Raw genomic sequence first — 20481 nt, 5'->3', positions numbered from 1 at the left:
AGGAGCTTAGACACTGGATCCAGTGAACACAACAAGCTGCTCCAGAGCCTTCAGACACAATTTTGCTCCACAGCACCTGCTGACTCGCAGCTCCTCAAACATGCCTCGTGGGTGTCAGACACGCAAGATGCCCTGATTCCAACTCTTACAGGTCAGCCAGACGCACGGAGGGCAAACGTGTGTGTCTGAACCCCCCCCCCAGCTTTCTAAGGAGGAAGTTCTCAGAAGACCACGTCCCACCACTTGAAACCAAATGGCTTTCGCTGGACGTTGGTGCCACAGTGGACCTCTCCCAGCTGCTTGTGGTAGGAGGAAATGTCGTCGATGAAGGAGCAGGTCAGCCCCAAGGGCTCCAGCAGGGAGGAGACATGCTGCTCCAAGCAACACTCGCCCTCGATGATCGGCCCAAATGGTTTGGGGACGCCCAGATCTCTGGAGAGCACAATCATGTTCACCTGAAAGGGAAGAGGGGAGAGTGGAAGGAAGGTCTCAGCGCCAAGGGCCTGGCGGTTATTTTATTTTTCTCGCAAAACCAAGACCACGTGCTAAGCAACTGATGCATCGCAGGTGCAGGGCTTGCACACCATGCTAAGGAAAGATGAGACAAGCCCAGGACGAGTTCGCAGCAGCGGCATCCCCTGGTCCCTTTCAGCTCCATCAAGGCTACCATTCCTGGTGGTCTTTCCCCACCCCGCCCATCATGCAAGCCCAAACACGGGTTGATTCAGGAACCCAGCGTCTGCATGGTGCGGATGCAAATCGTGTTTTGCAGTAAGAAAATTCAGCCAACGTACTACAAAAATGAGAGGGGGCGAAGGAAGACCCAGACAGATGTTTCACCCAGCCCCAAATTTTTGCAAGGAGCAGCTGGGTGGGGGAGTGCAGGCCTGGCTGGGGGTTGGCAAGCAGGCCCGACCCTCACCATGTTGGGAAAGTAGGCCATGGCTTTCCCTTCCTTGTCTATCTTGAAGAGTGCAGGGAGGTCAATGATGTCCTTCTCTCCCAGGCCCAGCTCCTTCTTGAGGATATCACGGTTCCAGTCAATGCATCTCTGTTGAAAAAGCAGAGGCCAGATCCAAATTAGGAGCCCCAAAACAGAGCCACCGCCTTCTCTAGCAGATGGGGCCCTCCAGGGGCCCCTACCGGGATGATCATCACAACTTTGCCCTTGAAAGCTGAGAGCTGAGTTTTCAGACAGGTCATAAGAAGGAGAAACTATTAAACATGCCCCTCGATGGCTGCAGGCAAGGCCAACCGCACAGTTCGCCTCCCAAATCTCACCCTCCCCATGAGATTCCCTGGGGGACTACAAGGTGGCCCTCCTCACAGGGTTGTTATGAGGCTGAAATGGAGGTGGGGGAAATGTTGAGGCTGCTTGACTGATCTCCTTAAAGGGCGGGGCGGGGGGAATCAAAAATGCCATCCATCCATCCTGTTCATTCTTTACTGCCCCATCCAAAACGCACTTCCAACAGAGACTTTACCTTGAACATTTCAGTCCTGGAAAACCATATTTAAGATAGGTGCGGGCCCCATTAGCAGACAGACTTCCATATCCCCACCGTATCCTGGATTTTTAGACCTGGAGACCTATTCTCTGCTCCCCCAAATTCATGACATATATTGCCCCACCGATGATGGTTTCATTTAATCTCTTTTTACCAACCGAAGTTAGAAGGTGCTTTATAATGAGAAACAAACCCTAAGGTGATTTAGAGACGCGGGTGCAAAGCAATGTCCCCCGCCCCTCACCAAGCCTCACCTGCACGTACTGGTTCTCTTGCACCATGATTTCGTGGGAAAGGACCTTGTTGATAGTGACCCGTTTTGTGTCTGTGCCAGAGTACCCTGGAGAGGCGGAAAGAGAAGTAAGGGGTTGGGCGTCTGTCGTCTTCCTTGTCGTGTGGATGTCCACCATGGGGGATCCGCAAGGAATACTCTCCACCTTTTTGCCCTCCTCCAAAGCCACCTGCCCCAGGCCAGGAGGGCAGCCCAGACGAAGCAGAGGCCACAGCCAGGCAGCACGGAGGGTCCGTCCAGCCTGGCAGCTGGTCTCTGTCGGAAAGGCGGCCCCGAGTCCAGAGAAAGCTTGGGAAGTGCGGTGATTTATTTGGCGTGAACCCTTCATCCCCTTCTCAAAAGAAGAGAGTTGGCCCGCCCAGCTGTCGGGCACTAAGATGTCACCCGCCCGGGATCCAGTCCCATCTGCTCCAGGCACTGCCCTGCCTGGCATGAAGTGGGTCTCTCTAGCCCTCCCACCGTGGCCACCGACGGAGCCCTGCTCCAGCTGACCACCCTCACAACTCCTGGAAAAGCTGCCGCCCCACGGATCTGCTCCGGAGCCGAGGATGAAACCGGGCACCAAAAATCCCACCCCGAAACTTCGCGTCAGGACATCTGGTTTTCAGCCAGCCTCCGTAAGGGTTCGCAGCAGATTGCACGGCCGCCAGCCAGAACCACGCTGATGGTCATCCCGGCTTTGGCACACAAACCAGGATGCCAACACATGCTGGCTGGAGGCCACCTACCTTTAAACATGGTGGCTTCGCCGTGGCCTTCTTTCTGCTTCTCCCTGAAAAACTTGTAGCAGGCGGAAGGACTGGCCATGAGCATTCGGAATTGCTGGGGGAAAGGTGGGAAGTGCCACGTCAGATTCGGGCAGAGGGCAGGCTGCCAGGGTGGAATGGGACCCTCTCTGCTTCCCAGGCATTGGGCATCAGGTGGCATGCAAGTTTAATATATTATTATTATTATTATTATTATTATTATTATTATTATTATAAACCTCTGGGGTAGACAACCCCATTGAAGCAGCTCTTTTGAGGCCCAGCAGAGAAGAGCGCCATGCAGGTGCCCCATCTTGCCCCGACTGGGTGAATGCAGGGAAACAAGGCTTTGAAACCGAACTGTGGCATTCCCACCTTTTTGCCAGGAATTGGAACAAACGTCACAAACTCATCCACATGGCCGACGGTCAGCCAGTCGGAATACAGCTCCACCGGGGACTGGACCCGCTGGGCATAGAGGAAATCGCGGACCACCTTGGTCATTCGGCGCCCCCCCGAGCTGAAAGGGTTTGGATTCCATGCGGAGGAGGGAGGGATGGAGGGAGGAAGGAGAGAGAGAAAAGATGGAGGGAAGGAGGGAGCGAGGAGGGAAGGGAGGAAGGAAGGAGAGAAAAGGAGGAGGGAGGGAGGAGAGAGAGAAAAGATGGAGGGAGGGAGGGAGCGAGGAGGGAAGGGAGGAAGGAAGGAGAGAAAAGATGGAGGGAGGGAGGGAGGGAGGAGAGAGAAAAGATGGAGGAAGGAAGGAAGGAAGACCATTAGTGTCTCATGACAATATACATAAAAATAAACCCAGCGTATATTTGCCTCAGTTACGCATGCAGCGCAAAAGGAAGAGAGCCAACCGGAATCACTCCCATTCCTTCCAAGAACCCTACGCAGAAGGAGGCCATGACAAAAATCATGATGGTGGGCAGTTCTATCAATGCCTGATGGAAACTCCATGATCAGAAGCAGTCTACCTCTGGACACTGATGACTGGTGAGATGGCAGGATTTGGAAAGGGGAAAAATGAAAGTGAGGATTCGGTAAGGATGCTGACCACTGGCTAATGCAAGCGTACCCAAGTTGGGTCTCTCCAGATGTGGTGGATCTCAAATCCCATCGTTCCAAACCAGCATGCTTTTCTGGGGACGATGGGAGCTGGCATCCATCCGGTTGAGAGGAAGCCCAGGGAGATTGCCCTAAACCAAGAGAGTTAAGCGCATTTGAAAACCTTTTCTCGCTTACGTGGGGAAGCTGCTTCCCAGAAGGATCCTCCCTAAAGGATACTCCTTCCCGTTGACCGTGACTGGCGGGCTGACCTCCAGGTTCCCAAAGGAGTCGAGGCTCGTGACGGTCTCAAAGAGGGGCTCCCGTGTCACGTAGCCGAAATCAGGGCCCTGCGGAAGGAGAGCGAGATGGATCGCCAGAGGCCTTTCGCAGCAGATGTCTCCCCGAAGGGCACAGGGATTCCGGCCCTGGCGCTGCGTGGCCAGGCACCCTGCAGCTTCCAGGTGGGAATCCTGCACCCCCATCACACTGGCCAAAGCACAGCGATGCTGATCTGGGGCCTTTGTCCGGCCAGAGAAATTTAGACAAAGATTCCTTAAAATCTCTTTTTCCCCCTCCCATCCATTTTTAAGGTTCATGCTTTCATAGTAACTGTTTTCATAATTTGTTGTTTATTGTTGTTTATTTTATGGGAAGTGGGATTGAAAAGGAAGGAAGGAAGGAAGGAAGGAAGGAAGGAAGGAAGGAAGGAAGGAAGGAAGGAAGGAAGGAAGGAAGGGAGGGGAGGGAGGGAGGGAGGAAGGAGAGATGGGATGGATGGATGGATAGAGAGATGGGATGGATGGATGGGAAATCGCATTGTACAAGTCCTTCCCAAACCTTTCCACCAGATACCATCAGCTGCCCCCCCACCCCCGGCCCTCTTACACAAGGAACGGGACTCTTTCCAGATCTGTGAGCCATTTAACACCAAGTCAGTTCTTTCGGAGGCAACCCTTGACCTCCCATGCAGAATCCTGCTTTATTTGCTCAGCAGGGATAACACGATGCCCGTCCAGGAAACCAAAATAGGAGCGGGGAGGGCTTGGCTCGGTGTAAACAAATGGCAAGAGTTTGGGGGGCCCTTGAGAACAATATCTTGGAGGGTTCACAAATACATTCGGGTGTTCCACCAGTGATCTCTCTCCCCCTCTGCACCCCACTGTCTTTACCCTTCACCGTTCTTGTATCTTCTTCCTTTAATCTCTAAGAGATTTGGGGTGTGCCCCAGAGCAAAGCTGTAGGGGGGGAGTAAGACCTTTGCTTCTTCAAAGGGCAGAGGGGCAAGATAACGCTCCTGCTAATATTTATTTTTGAAGTACTTTGTCCTGCCTGTAAGGCCCCACTCAGTGGACCCATTGCCCCCAAGGATCCGTTCCCCACCAAGAAGGGAGCAGAACGAGTCCAATCAGCTTTGCTCTTGGGGGTGGCAAGAAAGCCAAAAAGGGCCGAAAGTCAAAAGCCAGCAGCAGCTGAGAAATGCATTTTGCAAAAATAAGATTTCCCCTGAATTCAGATCAGCAATGGAGGGATATAGAAGGAGCAGATCTGCGCCAGCGGATTCATTTCACTCTTTGAAGATGAAAGAAAGCAAGTCTGCAGGGGGATCCAAACACCCACGCCTCCCTCCAGAGAGAGCAGAGCGTTGGGGAGTTTTAGACGATGCCTGGCTTTCTCAGATGTCCTTAGGAACAGGAGATGCTATTCCCAGCCATGTAGCAGCGAGGTCTTTGTCTCACACAAGCTGGAGTTGAATTAAACACCCCTGGAGGGTCCTGGTGTGGGAAACCCACCTTATCCAGAAAGATGAGGCTGATTTAGCCTGGCATGGATGGAAATAGCAGGAACCACTCGGCGCTTGGCATTTCTAACCAAGGATCCTGTGCCAGATTCTCTTCTGGCAGGCCCCATTCCCAGCTCTCCGGGGATCACATCTGCAGCAGTCCATGTGCAAAACAGCCTCCCTCCTTCAGAGCTGTGGCTTCCTCCTGTCCACGGACAGCTTACCCCAAGTAAATGTTTGCAGAAATGCCCTTTCACACACTGTGATGTTGGGAGACCCTTTCTGGAAATTTTCCAGACAAACCAAGCAAAGCCAAGGAAATCCGAGCTCCCCAGAAAGGGACACAGATCCAGTGGGCCACCAGTCGTGCCCTGCTGGGCCACTGAGGGGCACACGCTCCTTGCTTCACAGCCTGGCTGTTTGGATCCTGTGCAATCCCGGTTGTCCCCTGCAGTCAAGCCACTAGTCCTGATGAAGGGAGACTGCTGCCTCTGCCCTCAAAACGCCAGGCCCAAACGTACCGAGGTCTTTTCTTCTTGCAGGAAGAAGAGAGATGGGCACAAAAGGCTTTGAAACTGAGACCTGCCCAGGTGCCAGGGTGGCTTTGCTGTGAAGTAGGCTGCTTAAGCCCATGCAGCCAGGGTGTAATTCCATCTACTGGACTGGGCTGCTGGCACAGCAGAGAAGGGCATCTCGTCCTGCCAGGAATGTGGGTCAAGATCGAGTGCCAACCACAGGCTCCAGGAGATTGGCAGCCAGTGGCAGTTCGACATCTTCACCTCAGAGCTGAGGTGGGCACATCTGGTTGGCACTGGGCATGTGCCCGGGTGTGCACATGGCAGGAGCTATTTGAGAAAGGAGGGCCGTCGCCAGGAGATTTGGGAATGCCTTGCACCATCATCTCTCAGATGGAGTTACAGGCTTGGTTTCTGCTTGCTTCTCAAGTTTAAAAATAATTAATTCTAATTCTTAATTAAGAGGTGTGCAAAAGACCCCTTCCTCTTACTTACCTCCTCTGTTCTTTTTCAGCCTTCTTGCAAATTCCTAGGGATTTGGCAACCCCACACGGCCTTCAAAGGCAGTTGCACAGAATCCTCAAATTTGTCCGTGGGGGTTAAACGTGTGTTTTACTTGTTGGGCAAATCCCCCCATTGGCTGCTGAACTACAGCTCCCAGGATGCCCAGGACAGTTGCTGGAAGTTGTTCAAAAATTGGAAGGCAACAACCCAAGAGTCCGAAGTCTCTGGCCCGCCATGGCCAAATAGTGCCCATATGGGCAAAAATGCTGCTTGGCACTACCTTTTGCTGTTCCCTCCCAAGGCAAGAGCTCATGGTGCACCCAAACAGCCAACTGAGACTGCTAAAAATGTGCTAAGTTCTGAAACACCATCCTGATTTCTACCAAATCCTCTTCCACTGAGAAATTAATTCTTCCTTGTCTCGTTTTCCATTAAGGGCCTCTCTAGAGGCTTACGGGCGGGCACTTAACATGCCGGTGGTGAAAGGGTTTGCTAAGTTGCCCCATCAGGAAAACGAGAAGGGAAAAAGGCAGGGGGTGGGGAGGGGAAATATAATACAATAAAAAGGTAGGAATATTTTATATTTAACTTCTTGGGCATCTGGGTTTTTCTTCAAACGGCTTTGAGCTTTGAAAGACAAACTGCAGGAGGCAGATAGAGGCTTTCAGGGTTGAGGTCCCTCGGCTAAGCTGAATTTTTGCAAAGTGAGCCAGAGATCAATGGGATATTCCTATCTCCATGACCAATCTAGGAGTGCCTGTCCTCATCGGAGGCATGAGAAATGATGGAGCGTACCACATTTAAGAATGACTGGCCTTTACATATGGAAAAGGAGCGCTCCTGATGTAACACTAGCGGTGGCTCGCTCTTGGCTCCAGTTACCAGCTACGCCTTGGAAACAGCAAGTTCTGGCACCTTGCGGCAGGAGATTGGACTAAACGCGCAGGGTCCCCCAAACTTCGGGGGTGCCAAGACCTCTCAGGGTCCATACTGGGGCCCCTACAGAATTTGGAGGAACTTCTCCACGTCAGCACTTTTGTGCCTGAGGGCAGGAGTCCTCAGCTGACATCGATGGGGGAAGACGGGGGCCTCTCCGGACACCATCTCCATTCCTGGCAGACAGTCTGCCGCGTACGCCATCCCTAAAATATGAGCGTCCAATTCGTGCGTTCCACTTCTGAATGCCACAAATTGACCTTGAAAACAGTTCTCTTGCCACCGAAGGATCACTGGGGCTGGTTCCCTGCGGATTTGCGATTGCTGGGAAAAGTTAGAAAATCTCCTGCGGATTTAAGAGGCCGTAAAACTTTATTTATAGGATTAAGACTAAGGTGCCAGTCCTGGCTATGCTCCATCGAAGGCAGGCAGAACAAATGCCGAAGACCCTGCTGTCTCAGAGTGAAACTGCAGAATTAAAACTTTATTTTTTTTATTCAGATTTTGCTGTCTGCTGCTTAACCCCTTGATAATATTTTTAAAATGTCTTTGCAATTGAGGATTGCCTGCTCCAGAGTCCTTCGCTCACATCACAAGGTCAGAGGAGAGAAATACGCAGCTACTGACATCAGACAGGGGTGACCACCATCATTTGAGAGGCACAAAGCCCTTTTTTTTTTTTTTGCATTTTTTGCACACACACACATACAACACCACCAATTCTTTCTGCCTTGGCTATTCCTGTCAGCTGAGTCCCTTGGCCCAGCCATGACTTAAACAGAGAATACCTGACCAGGGATCAGTGGTGAACCGGCTACTTGGAAGCAGAGAGGGAAATTTAATAGTGAGACCTCTGAATTCTATCACTTCTCATTTTGGGTTCTGCTGGACAAGCATAAATGGGATAGATACCTATCTGGATATATTACTTAGAGTGTCAACATCCAGACTTCTTGGATAGAAACTTCAATCCAGCAGAAAGGGGATTTCTAGGTACTCTCCCACAGGCCAAGATGGACATTAAGCTCCAGGAATTAATACAAATTTATCACACACTAGGAACTTTTTTGGAGAATGCTGGGAATGCAACTGATGTGCATCTTTTAGCCACGGACCTGCGTGCTTTTAACCTTCTTTACAAGAGGATCCAGGAGTTACGGCACTTACCAAAATCTCTTTGACGGCAAAATGTTTGAGGCCTCCGTCCCGTGGAGAATCCAGGACCACCGGGAACCGCTTGTGGGGCGCATGAATGTAGCCAAACTCAATCTCATCCTGCCAAAGAAGGAGAACCAGCACTGAGGACGTTGCACCTTCTCTAGGGTTGAAAAGGGTGGGGTCCTGGGAGGAAGCCAGGGGTGGGGGGATTGAAGGCACACTGGAAAAGGCGCTGGAGAAGAAGCAAACGGGACAGATGCAAGAGATACTGGAAATGAAGCTCAGCACAACAAATCGAGACATTTTGTTCCTTTGGGTTGAAACTAACTTGGAAATGTTGGGCGTCATCCCACTGTGAACTTCAGGAGGGGAGAGCTCTTTCATTACTGATTCAATTTCTTAAGAGGGGCCCCAAGTTTAGGGGATACTAGGAGTTGTAGTCCTAGTCTCTTTGAGGGTTGTTGATCTAAAGCAGTGTTTTTCAAACCTGGCTCCTTTAAGACAGGTGGACTTCAACTCCCAGAATTCCATGCTGGGTGTGGGGAATTCTGGGAGTTGAAGTCCATCTGTCTTAAAGATGCCAGGTTTGAGAAACACTGATCTCCAGGTTGCATTTGGGAAACCCCACAAACAGTTGGGAAGGCCAGGTTAGGGACAGATCATCATGGAGGAAACCTACCTATGTGGTCACCAAGAGCTGACACCAACTGGAGGGCACATGATCAAAATCAATCAATTAAAAATTGAATGGAGAGTTGCTTGGACAGGATTGAAATAAATGCAAGGATAATTCACATCTGCCTGCAAGAAATGCATTTGGCCACAAGCCACCGGTGCCCACCTGCATCCATCGGTCCCCACGGTTCATGTACCGTGAGCAAACGCTGATCTGGCACCCAGCTTTGCTCACCAAGCTGTTGATCTCCTTCAGGAAGAGATAGTTATCCTTGACGCTGGCAGGGAGGGAAGGACAGCAAATGAGGCATCGCGGGAGACCCTTGAACGTGGCCCACACCTGGCCCTGCCCACTCAGTCCTCCCAGAAAAAGAGTTGGAGATACAAAGTCACTTGTTGAGATGGGTGGCCATACAAATTTAATGAATAAACACACACACAAATACACACAGTCCTTCTCCCCCTTGGTCCTTTACCTGCACACAAAGACGCTGATTGGTGCCAAGATGTTTGGGGTCATGATCCACGGTGCAACCCGGAAAACAACAGTGTCGGTGAAGATCGGGGTCTGTGGAATACCCTGTCAGAAAATGTGTTTCCTTTAAGAATAAAGAAACGCACCACTGGGGCATTTGAATCATCCTGCATGCCCAGGTAAAACAGGCCAGGACAGAGTCTGTTTTTTTAATACCATAAAACCCCACGGCTCAGTCACTGGGCGGAGGGGAAAATGCAGAAGAACCTGAGCCGCTCAGAGCTGACCGGAGTCAGGCGGTGTCTGGGTCAAATAAATAAATAACCCAACAGCTCATTGGCAGGATTTAGGCTTGCAAACGTCATTAATTGGCTAAATTTTGCCGTCTGGCAGGAGAAAGCAAAAACAACCAGCGTTCGGATGGCGGAAAGAAATGGTCAGAGGAAGAGGGAAGATTCTGGGGGATTGTGAAAGGTTCACACAGGAGGTCGTGCAAACGAAATGGAGGCAGTGGGGTGGCTAGAAACGAGAAGCCGAACTAGCAGACGGCTAATAAAAGTTGCATTTTTACACAGAGGTGCATCTGAGCCCCAGGAAAGCCCCGGGCGGCATTTCAAGCATCACGGCAACCCGAGGCGGCAGCCAGCGAAATGTAAAGTCAGCCTCCATTCCCAGCTCAATTTATACGGCTCTCAAAGCAGCCGGGTGGGTACGGGGGCCCTTTGCGGGCTGAATGGTGAGAAAGCAAGCGGGCCCCTTGGCAAAGGGAGGATGGCACTTGGGGGGCAGGCCCAACTCTTGCGTTGGCATCCCTTGCCAAGATAGGGGCACAGGAAGCGATACATTAAGATGGCAGGAAAGGGAGCCTGGAACAGTAAGAAAGCCGAAGCCCACAGTTCTTCTCTGCTTCGCGGGATTCATGAAGCTCCTTAACGTTTTCAGCCCCAGCTTTGCTAAGGAAGCCCTATTTCAAAAGCCTTTGGGGTGGGGAGGACAAAAGGGAAACCGACGCCATCCTCTGCACCCCACCACCTTCTCCCCGCTCTTTGGGAGCTGCACCTCAACCACCGGCTCCAGGAGACTGACGTGGACTGAGACAAGTCCATCAAAACTCTCGTCTGGGAAACGCAAGCCTTCCACGAAGAACTCCAGTTCGGCAGAGCCCCCCGTGTACTTCACCACGTGGCTGAGCTTTCTCCTCCCCAAGACGTGGATGTAGCGCTGGCCAAAAAACGGGTCTGGAGAAAGAGCAAGGAAGACCCAAGGTGTTGGCTTTTCGGAAACAACCATCTACATTTCTGCTGGTTTTGACCCAACTTCACCGAACGGGCCACGATTGGCTGGGTCTGCTCTTGTCCCCGAGCCCCAAGCCGTCCAGCACTCTGCTGGGTCAGACCTTCGTGACGGCCCTGGACCACGTGTGTCGAGGAACCCAGTTCTTTTCCAAGGGTTCTGGAGGCTTCCTACAACTATGGAAATGGACAACACTTGCTTCAGACTCACTGCTGCGGCTTGTCCAAGCAGCGAAACCAGAAACTCTCTGGTTTCTGGTTACTTGCGAAAGGAAAGACGCTTTTCTGACTTCTGAGAAAGGAAACTGAGGCAGGCCACTGTGTTTCTGGGGATACCAGCGGCGACTGCCAGATTTCCAGAAGATGGGCCCTCCAACAAGTTCAGTGAACTTCAGATCATTCTTGTCCTTCAGCCTCACGCTTAGGAAATGAAGACGGGTCTCTGCAGAAAAGCCACCCCCCCAGCACAGCCGCCTTGCAGAGATGATGCTTCTGGGGGCCACCCCCCACCCCCTGAGCCCCTGCCAACATTTTGTTCCTCTGCCTCCATGTCGTCCCCTCTCACGGCCTTTGTATAATCTGCAGGAACGTTTCACCAAGGACACTGAGAGGAGAGATGTCGCCTGAGGATTAGACAGGGCACATGGACGCGCTCTGAGCCTTAGGCTGCTCAGATGTCCTGATCCCCTCGCAATGCGGCCACCGGGGTATCCCGTTGCAGCTGTGAAAGGTGGCTGTTGACCAAAATGGACTTACCCGCCATCTCCTCTTCCGTGAAAACAAACAAAGAAATAAATCACCAACCAACCAACCCTTAAGCCCTCGTGGTCAACTGATTTGCAGACTTTTATGACCTTTCACCTGGCTGGCCCCGCTTAGCATTTAGATGGGAAACCGTCTGGAAATCCCTCGACTGGGAGATAATTAAAAAAGAAAAACAGAACGGGAGGAGGCCAGGGCAAACCACTTCCGTGGTATTGCCACAAAGCCACATGAGCTATAAGCTGAGCTGACCTCAGAGGAGGTTTTTCCTGTTTTTCGAAGGAGGTGGGAGATCCAGCAACTTCTCATCCTTCCACCCACTTGACAACTCTTTTTTCCACAATTCTGGCATTCCTCCAGTGTCTTTAATAGAATCATAGGGTTGGGAGGGACCTCGGAGGTCTTCTAGTCCAACCCCCTGCCCTGTTTTTTTTTTCTTGAAAATAATAGGAAAGGCCCATCTGGATCCCAGAAAGAAAACTGGGGCGGCCCCCTGGAATCCATTTGAAAGCGATTCCAATGGCATGTGAAGATTTTCACCCCGCGCCCCCTGCCTGCCCCACATCAGCTGCAATTTTGCCTCAATTTGCTGGGGTCAAGTTTTCAGGGGGCCCTCTCTGGATGCCAATTAAGAGGCCGGGTTGCTGCCAACTTCACAGCATCCTTTCTAATTAGGTAAGTTGATGGTTCATCCGAATAATGGGGTTTATTCCCAAGTTGGTCATTGATACAAATCAGCTGCAGGTGCTGGAATTAAAGCATGGGAATGCCCCTCCAGGGCTGGCTTTATCTACCCGCTCTAGATAAAAATGATGCCTCTGCTGCTCTGGCACTTGAAACGAACGGCAAGGGAGTCTTGATGAGGCGACCCAGGTCTTTGACAGTCCTGGTTAAGGGTGCTGTGGGAACCCAGCCGGCCCGTTGTACACCAGGATGGAACAGCCAGGACGTATCACCATTCAGGCGAAGCAGAAGGAAACGCACTTACTCTGCAGGTAGAAAACCCCGACCTTGTTCGAGTCAGAAATCGGAATGTAGAGAACCATTTCGTAGCCAGCAGGAAGCCGGTCTGGGCCTTGCGTTCTCAAGACCATGCGGGACATGTCTTCCAGATCTGGGGGTCCAGCGCCCAAGAAAGAAGAGGAAGCAAAACAGGTCAAGACGGCCCTTGACAGCCTTCCTAGGCAGAAAGCTCCAAGGCAGAACCAGCGCACTCTGTCTGGGGCTTGTCAAAGCCGGCAGCGCATGACAAGCCCTGGATCCTGTTTCTCAGAGCTAATTGTGGCCTCTCAGGACATCCTAGTTTCCCATCTCCAGCTTTGCTGGAAGCCTTCAAAGCACGCGCCAACCCTTTCTGCAGACACAAACATTTGGTCCACATGGCACAGGGGGACCCAACGGCCGGGCTTTTAAGAGTTTCCGGCAGGAGATGCTCCTGGAACCGCCAGGGCCCCGAGACGGCATCTCCAGCGTGCCAGTCAGAGGAAAACCCTGCCTCCGTTTCGCCTTTCAACACCCTGCTGTTCATCTCAGCGGATCCATTTTCTCCACAGCGGCCTTTCGGTGTCACGCTCCTGCCTCTGGGCTCGAGGCTCGTGTTTTCTGCCATATAAAGTTCTGCAGTGATTGTATTAGTTGTGGCTTCCTCACAAGAATTATGGTTTTCTGCTTAGGAAATGTAAAGAATTTGCCTGCTGATTTCTCCCCCGTTGCATAGCGAGGGCATTTTTATTCCTGGAGGGACTAAAGGCTCTTTTTAAAAACAGAAATGTGCATGAGGACAGGTAGTCCTCGCTTAACAACCACACAACTGGGCCTGGAATTCAACTTGCCATTCTTAGGTCTTGAAAGCCTTCCTTCTCTACAGGTAGTCCTCACTTAACGACAATTGGGACAGGAATTTTGGTTGCTAAGGGAAGCAGTCGCTAAGTGGATCCGATCCGATTTTATGACCCTTTTTTGTGGCAGTCATTAAGCAACCACATGGTGGTTACACAAATCATGCAGTTCACCACTGATTTTGCTTGTCAGAAGCTAGCTGGGAATGTAGAAAATGGAGATCATACGACCATGAGACACTGTGATGGTCATAAATATGAACCGGTTGCCAAGCACCCAAATCATGATCATGTGATTGCAGGGACACTGCAATGGTCATAAGTGTGAGGACTGGTTGCAAGTCGTTTTTCCAGCACTGTCATAAGTCCGAACCATCACTAAACGGATGGTTGTTAAGTGAGGACTACCAGTATCTAAAAATGCAATACGGCTTCATCAGCGTTAAGTTTATGTCTTAAAATTGGCCTTTTCCTTCCTGCTAAACTGCAGGTGGCTTTTCCTGGGACCCAATTCTCCTTTCCCTGACTGGAAACCACTTGGTTGCATTTAAAACCGGAGTTCAGGTTTTGTGCATTAGCGGTTGGATCTCCATCAGCTTTCCAGTTCCCAGAACGGCCCCAAAGGAACCCATCGTTGTCTACCTTCCCTGGAAAATATTTTGTCATCCTGGCAGTCCTCAGCAATACTGAACGGACTTTCCTTGTCGCAGTTCACCAGCAGGATGGCACCCTGGCCGTCTGGGCCCCAGGTCCACGTCGCCTGGAAGGGCAAAATTTCAAGTTTAGCACGTCGGCTTGGGCAAGGGATTTATCCGTAACGCAGGGGGCAGGCTGGGAAACATTTGGAAAAGTTCCTCCGTGTTCCATTCACGGTAAATATCAACAGCGTTCACACTTCCATGGGGCAACTAAAACATTTCCAACCGTGAAGCCACGGCGACACAAGCTGGCGCGCTCCAGAAGCACAAGAGAGGGTCAGGATTTAAGGAAGCTGCCCTCCCCGGATCTTCTGTCCTATCTACGTCCTTCAGGTCCAGGATGGTGTCCCTGGTCACAGTATCAGCCCCACCAGGAAACCAGGCCAGGAAATCAACTCCACAGAAAAGCTAAAACTCCTTTTATTGAGGTGGGCTTGAATTGCCTGGAGAAGAGTTCCTGCATCACCAAGATCATCTTTCCTGCTGTCTACATACAGTGTCTGGGTGCACCTTGAAACCAGGTACAGGTAGTCCTCGACTTACGACAATGGGGACCAGAATTTCCATCCTAAGTGGTTGCGGTCATAAGTCAAGTCACCCCGTGACCGGACCCATTTTATGACCCTTTTTACAGCGGTTGTTAAGTGAATCCAACTTCCCCAATGGGCGTTTTTTTTGCTGGAAAATGGCAAAAAAACACCACAAAATGTGATCACGTGACTGCAGGATGCTGCAACTGGTCGTAAATGCGAGCGGGTTGCCAAGCGCCCAAAATGCGATCATGTGACCGTGGGTGTGTGGGTGTGTGACTTTTGCGACGCTTGTAAATCACTCATTCCGAGGCCGTCGTAACTTCGGACCGTCGTTAAATGAACGGTTGTAAGTTGAGGACTACCTGTAAACCTTTCCACTTTATCCTCTGGAGGTGTCTCAGTCCAAGAGAAACAGAGCTTTAAAAGAGAAGAGTAACATAACCGAGGGAAATCACTAACTCAGCAGGGGGGCCTGAAAAGACGTCGGGTGCCAAATTACGTTCAGGGGGCCAAACACAGCAGGCACGGAGCGTCCCAGCCTTTCCCAAGAAGTGGGTGGACCCTGCTGATTTAAATACCTGGCAGGCTCCAAAGGCTTGACCCCAGCTGAACCTGGCCCCCTCTGCTTGCTGGTTTCAGAGAAAGCCACCTTTCAGGAGCTTGGGAGGGGGGACTCTGGACCAGGGACGTATCCTCAGCCCCACCCATTTCACAAGACTGCTGCTGGGGTCAAAATGAGAAGATGCTGCTGTGAACCCGAGGGAAGGTGGGGTAGAGATGGAACAGACAAATTACAGGGTTTGCAGAAAAATTCTGAGCGTGAGATAAAACACCCCTTGAGAACAGAGGCACGGAAGACCCTCCCTCGTTCTCCCCAGCCCCACAAAGGGAAATTGAACAACAAGCAAGAAGCAAGAACATGGTTACCAGTTCTTTTATGAGCATCCAAGCACCGCAAAATTGTTTAGGAGAAGCCATCACTGGCTCCATTCATAGAAATAGGAACAGTTTAACGTTTGGGCTTGTGAAATGGAGCATTCAGGTGTCTGTTTTAAGGGCCAGAAAAGGCAAGCGTCACTCCTAAAGGATTTTTCCAGAGACATTTGTGGCCAAGGAAGGATTGGGATCCAGAATGATCCCCTTCCTTCCTCAAACACCTTGCTGACCCTACCTTCTTGGGGTTGTTCTTTTCCACCACACCATCGCGGTCTGCGTCAACATCCAGGGAAATGCCTAGAAAGCAAAGAGTTTGCAAGTTCCCTTCCACTTCAAGGATGCAAAGAGAGGGAAGAAGGCAGAGCTAACAGCCAGCCGGGTTCAACACCGAGCCCTAAAAAATTCCTTTTAATCCAAGGGCCCCAAAATATTTTACCAACTGGGAATAATTTGAGAGCAGAGGGTCCCAGTTCTTCTGCAATGAAAATAATGCACTTTGCTCAGCTTCAGAGGGCCCCGGCCTTTTTAATTAAAGCTGTAACACTTCGCGAGAGGAAACAGGGTTTCAAAGGTCTCCTGCTACAGGGAAAAACCAAGGAGGGGAAAAAGGACATGCTCACCAATGCCAGTCAGGAAAATGCCAGCCTGATTTATAGGCTGATCTCCATTCTCGCCATAAAAGCCTACAGATACCTGGAGAGGAAGAGGGAAGTACAACAGCAGGTTAAAACTTTAACACACTGCACCCGATGATGTTCACTATTACTGCTGGTTGACTGGGCCAATTTCTGCTTTTTTTTTTAATTAGGTTTTTGGACCACCACACCCACACATAAAACAATCTGATAACAAGAAAGGCGGTCATAAAATATTTAAAAATGACCTTAAAACCACTTTCTGTTTAGTTGTCCAGTCCCTTCCAAGTTTTGGTGATCCAACAGACCAGATTTCGCCAAGATTGGCCATCGGTAATGGCTTGTTGAAGTTCTTGTAACACTTCCATTATAACCCAGTTTAAAATAATTATCCAGACCAGTGTTTCTCAACCTTGGCCGCTTGAAGATGTGTGGACTTCAACTCCCAGAATTCCCCAGCCAGCCATGCTGGCTGGGGAATTCTGGGAGTTGAAGTCCACACATCTTCAAGCGGCCAAGGTTGAGAAACAGTGGTCCAGACACACCAGGGACAAAGGTTAGACAAGGGTCTTACTTTATTATCATTGGTCTCCACGCTGGGTTGGGTCATCTGGATCTGCAGGAGTGTCCTGGGATCCAGCGGCCATTGCTTAGCCCCGTTGGCAGGTGCAAAATCCGACTGGTCCTGGCTAACAACCTCAACATTGACACCCTGTGAATGTTTCACGCTGAAAGTCACTGCTTCAGGGGGAGCTGCCCTGTAACAGGAGAAGAAGAAGAAACGGAAGACGGCTTTCCAGCGGCCACTGAGAAAGGATATGGGTAGTCCTCGACTTACGGCCACCATCCGGACTGGAAAATTAATCGTTAAGTAAGATCCTGTAGCCTTACAATAAAGGTAGTATTAACGCTCATGGTTTTGGCTTCCTGTCTGGACTATCTCCAAGGGCTGACGTCAATCTTGCGAGTCTGAGAGCATTTCCCCCTCCCTTGCCTTTACTTTCCAGAGAGCTGGGGAGGGTCCCTTTGGAGACGCTTCCTCCATTCCCCATTCCATCTCTGGGCTGAAAGACCTCTTATCTGACCAGCGCTGCTCTTCCTTCTGTCTCCCAAGGTTGTTCTCACAGCCCATTACAGTTGCTTCCTAAATCTCTTCTCCTTTCATTTATCAGCCCTTGCAGGTAGGCAAGAAGCAGACACCGCAGGGATTCCAGCAATGTTCCTTATTGCAGTTAAGGCAGAATAACAGAACGCTGAAAGCCTGGCCAAGCTCTTCCCTGTCTCATCTGATGCCGGTCCAGGCAGGTTGTTCTGAGTTTCTTCCCCACCCTTTCTTCATCTCTTCTCCAAGTCCCCATTAAGGGCTCCCTTCTTCCTTCCCTCCTGTTAAATCTCTGTTCTTCTTCCCAAGCCAGGTCCAAATTCATTTCCACCATCACAGGCCTAGGATGGTAAGCGTTGCTCCCGAAGCATGACGGAGGCACATCTTGCAAGGACTTCTGTAAAGAGACTTCGGCTCTTAGCTCTCGCAATGCCCGTGGCTCCCCACATCTATTTTTAAGTGCCCTGATAGCCATGCCCTTTATGGGGGCAGCTGGGGAGCCACGTTGGATGCAGGACTCTGCTCCTGGCAAGGAAGAAGTTGACAGCGAACAAGAGCAGGTATGCACCGTAGGAGACATCTGCAGCACAGAATCCGGTTGTGTTCCAAATTCTGGAGGTTTTAACGCCGAAAGGAAGTCTCACCGACGAAGCTCTGAAGAAGGTTCTCCAGATACTCAGTGAAACCAAAGGGAGGGAAAACTGTGGATTCATTCCGACCACATTCCCCAAGGGAATCATATTAATGTTTGGATAAAGGCTGGAGCATCAGATGTCAAAAGCTGCTTGCAAATCTCATCGTGGCCCTTCTTTGCGAGACCGTAAATCTTACTTTTGCAGCTGGCCATGTTTAGCACCATAAAGTAGATAGTGGCAAGTCAGCCTTATCAACCAGCTTAGCACCGCTCTGGGATGAAAAGGCTTAATTCTGGATAGGTAAATAAATAAAAGTGACTAGGGGAGAATCAAGACATGGAGTAGGAAAGAAGCGGCATTATTCTGCACAGGGAGCGATAAAGCCCTCTCTGACTTAACTCGTGTTTGCAAGCTTTGTTGAAAACAAAGAGACACAATAGGTGCAAGACCGTGGCACCAGAAATGCCTTGGCAGGCAGCCTCGTCTAAATGGCTCTTTGGGTAAACGAACAAAGGACCGCCTGTAGCGGTTACCAAGGTCAGCGGAGGAACCGGACCTCAGGCCGGTTCAGGCCCAGAGCATTTTCAAAGAAAGGCCAACAAAGACATCCCTGGGCAGATGCAGAGTGCCAGCTGTTCCTCGCCAACAAACAACCATTATTTTAGCGACACACAAAAGGGTATTATGTAGAAGGGCTTGACTCTCTCTTTCCAACAGGTGTTCATTGCGGGGTATCTGAGAAGCTTGGGATGAACAGCCCTGGTTGGGAATCACCAGCAATTTCTTGGAGCTAAAAGTGACCTTCTTGGTTTCACCTCTTGTACGAGCAGATCTCAGGAGAGCTGGTCTGATCAACACGGGTGTCCTGTTCCTTCCTTCCTTCCTTCCACCGTGCACCACCAGAGTGAAGTCCCAAGCCAGGACCTCTTCCTCTGTTGGCTTCCTCTGTTCTCCAGAAGAATGTTGGCCAGAGTGCCCCATGGCCAAAATCAAGCCCTTGGCTCCTGGAAGGACATTTATCCTCCAAAGGGGTGTTCCTCTAAGCAGAAGCAGCTTAACTCACCCCTGGTCTCCCTGGATCAGGGTGGCCAGAGGGAAGCTGCCAAGCGCCAGGGCCTATTTCTAGCCCCTTTAGCCAGGCCAGGCCAGCTAACGAGGGCCCCCCAAATGCCACTGGCGTCTTGAAGATTTGGAGCTGAATGCCTGACACCTTGTTAAGACTCAGAGAAAGACAGGCTGCCCTGTGCAGACGGAGCCTCTGACAAGTCCCCCCTCGGTGCCGCAGCCGGACAAGCGCCCCACTTCATCTCCGAAGCGAATACCGCTAACAAATACAAGGAGGTGTGCATGGGGCAGGCAAAGGAAAACTAAGACGTCACAGAAAAAGCTGTGCTGAAGAAGGGGCTGTTAAAGATCTCTTGGGTTGCTTGAGGAGCTGGGTGCAGCCTCAGGACAGTTAAATTTATGGGTGTAAGCTGTGGGGTGCAGTCTGGAGTGGAAGACTGGGGGGGAGGGGAGGGGAGGGGAACGATGTTTACAAGGGGGAAATTCCCTTTTACGGAAGGATGCACATTTAACATGACAGCGGGGAGGGGGCTCCATAAAACTGGAGGGAAAGAGGGTGGGGGGAACAACGGGCTGGGACGGGTGGGCGCCAAAAGCAGGCTGTCGTGCAAGAGCCGGGTCTGCCGCCTCACCCGAAGACGTCCACGGAGAGCCGGGTGCCCAGCACGCAGACGGCCTCGATGCGGTGGCCGAACTGAAGTCGGAGCGTCCGATCGCGCAGCATCTCTCCGTCCCGTCCGTCCCGGCGCTGCAGCTGAGTGCCCGGCAGCCCAGGCCAGTCCCCGCGTGTCCGGCCGGCCCCGCCCCAGGGGCGTCAGCCAAGGACACGGGCAGCCCCCGCAGCTCGGGAGGCGTCGTGAGCCGGCGGCCGGGCAGCGGGGCGCAGCTCTGCTGCAGCCGGAGGATGGGGCGGGCGGCAGTGCCTCTGAGCAGCTGCAGAGGGCTTCGCCTGCCCGCCGGTGCCCTAACCTTAACCTTGCCCTCGCAAAGCTGCTGGCAATCCTTCGGAGCGGGTGGATTATCCGTGAGGGGGGGTGTCCTTAAATGGGGGAACGCACTCATTCCTCTGAGCCTTTTATTCTTGGAAATTCAGCATCTCGGACCTGCCCTAGCCGTCCCTATAATGCAGAAGAGGGTGGTGGTGGTGGGGTTTACAACTTAATGTTTCTTTCCCCTTTAAGCCCCCCTGGTTCTGTGGGAACTACAGCTGCCATAATTCCCAGCCTCAGATTTGGCTCCCTTGGAGCAGCAGCAACAGGACTCCTCCCACCCTTGAGATAATCCACCCCCTGCCTCCCCTAATTCCCCCTTCGGCTTCCCCCTTCCCCCTCTCTTTCCCCCCA

At 51.5% G+C, this 20481-nt stretch overlaps 1 protein-coding gene across 1 annotated transcript; it reads right to left on the bottom strand.

Moving 5' to 3' along the window:
* Positions 1 to 185: 185 nt before the first annotated feature.
* Positions 186 to 19878, bottom strand: PADI2 (peptidyl arginine deiminase 2). Its single transcript, XM_063317319.1, has 16 exons — positions 19771 to 19878; positions 16911 to 17094; positions 16322 to 16394; positions 15937 to 15998; positions 14177 to 14294; positions 12685 to 12810; positions 10702 to 10880; positions 9644 to 9747; positions 9334 to 9445; positions 8502 to 8609; positions 3795 to 3946; positions 2922 to 3066; positions 2529 to 2622; positions 1763 to 1848; positions 923 to 1051; positions 186 to 455 (listed from the first exon to the last, which is right to left on the bottom strand). The coding sequence occupies exons 1-16, from the start codon at positions 19860 to 19862 to the stop codon at positions 222 to 224; spliced, it is 1998 nt and encodes a 665-aa protein (XP_063173389.1). The 5' UTR covers positions 19863 to 19878; the 3' UTR covers positions 186 to 221.
* Positions 19879 to 20481: the final 603 nt, after the last annotated feature.

The sequence above is a fragment of the Candoia aspera genome, chromosome 18 (genome assembly GCF_035149785.1).
Source record: "Candoia aspera isolate rCanAsp1 chromosome 18, rCanAsp1.hap2, whole genome shotgun sequence".
Classification (NCBI taxonomy): domain Eukaryota; kingdom Metazoa; phylum Chordata; class Lepidosauria; order Squamata; family Boidae; genus Candoia; species Candoia aspera.
This window is presented reverse-complemented; position numbering and strand designations above follow the sequence as displayed.

What these genes read in the sequence shown, in the direction of transcription:
- PADI2 (XM_063317319.1), bottom strand. Translation starts at nt 19,862, where the DNA reads ATGCTGCGCGATCGGACGCTCCGACTTCAGTTCGGCCACCGCATCGAG. An exon ending in TCCTGGAGCCGGTGGTTGAG is followed by an intron (nt 9,748 to 10,701) that starts GTGCAGCTCCCA and finishes ATTTTCTGACAG; the next exon opens with GGTATTCCACAGACCCCGAT. An exon ending in ATCAGCGTCTTTGTGTGCAG is followed by an intron (nt 9,446 to 9,643) that starts GTAAAGGACCAA and finishes CCTCCCTGCCAG; the next exon opens with CGTCAAGGATAACTATCTCT.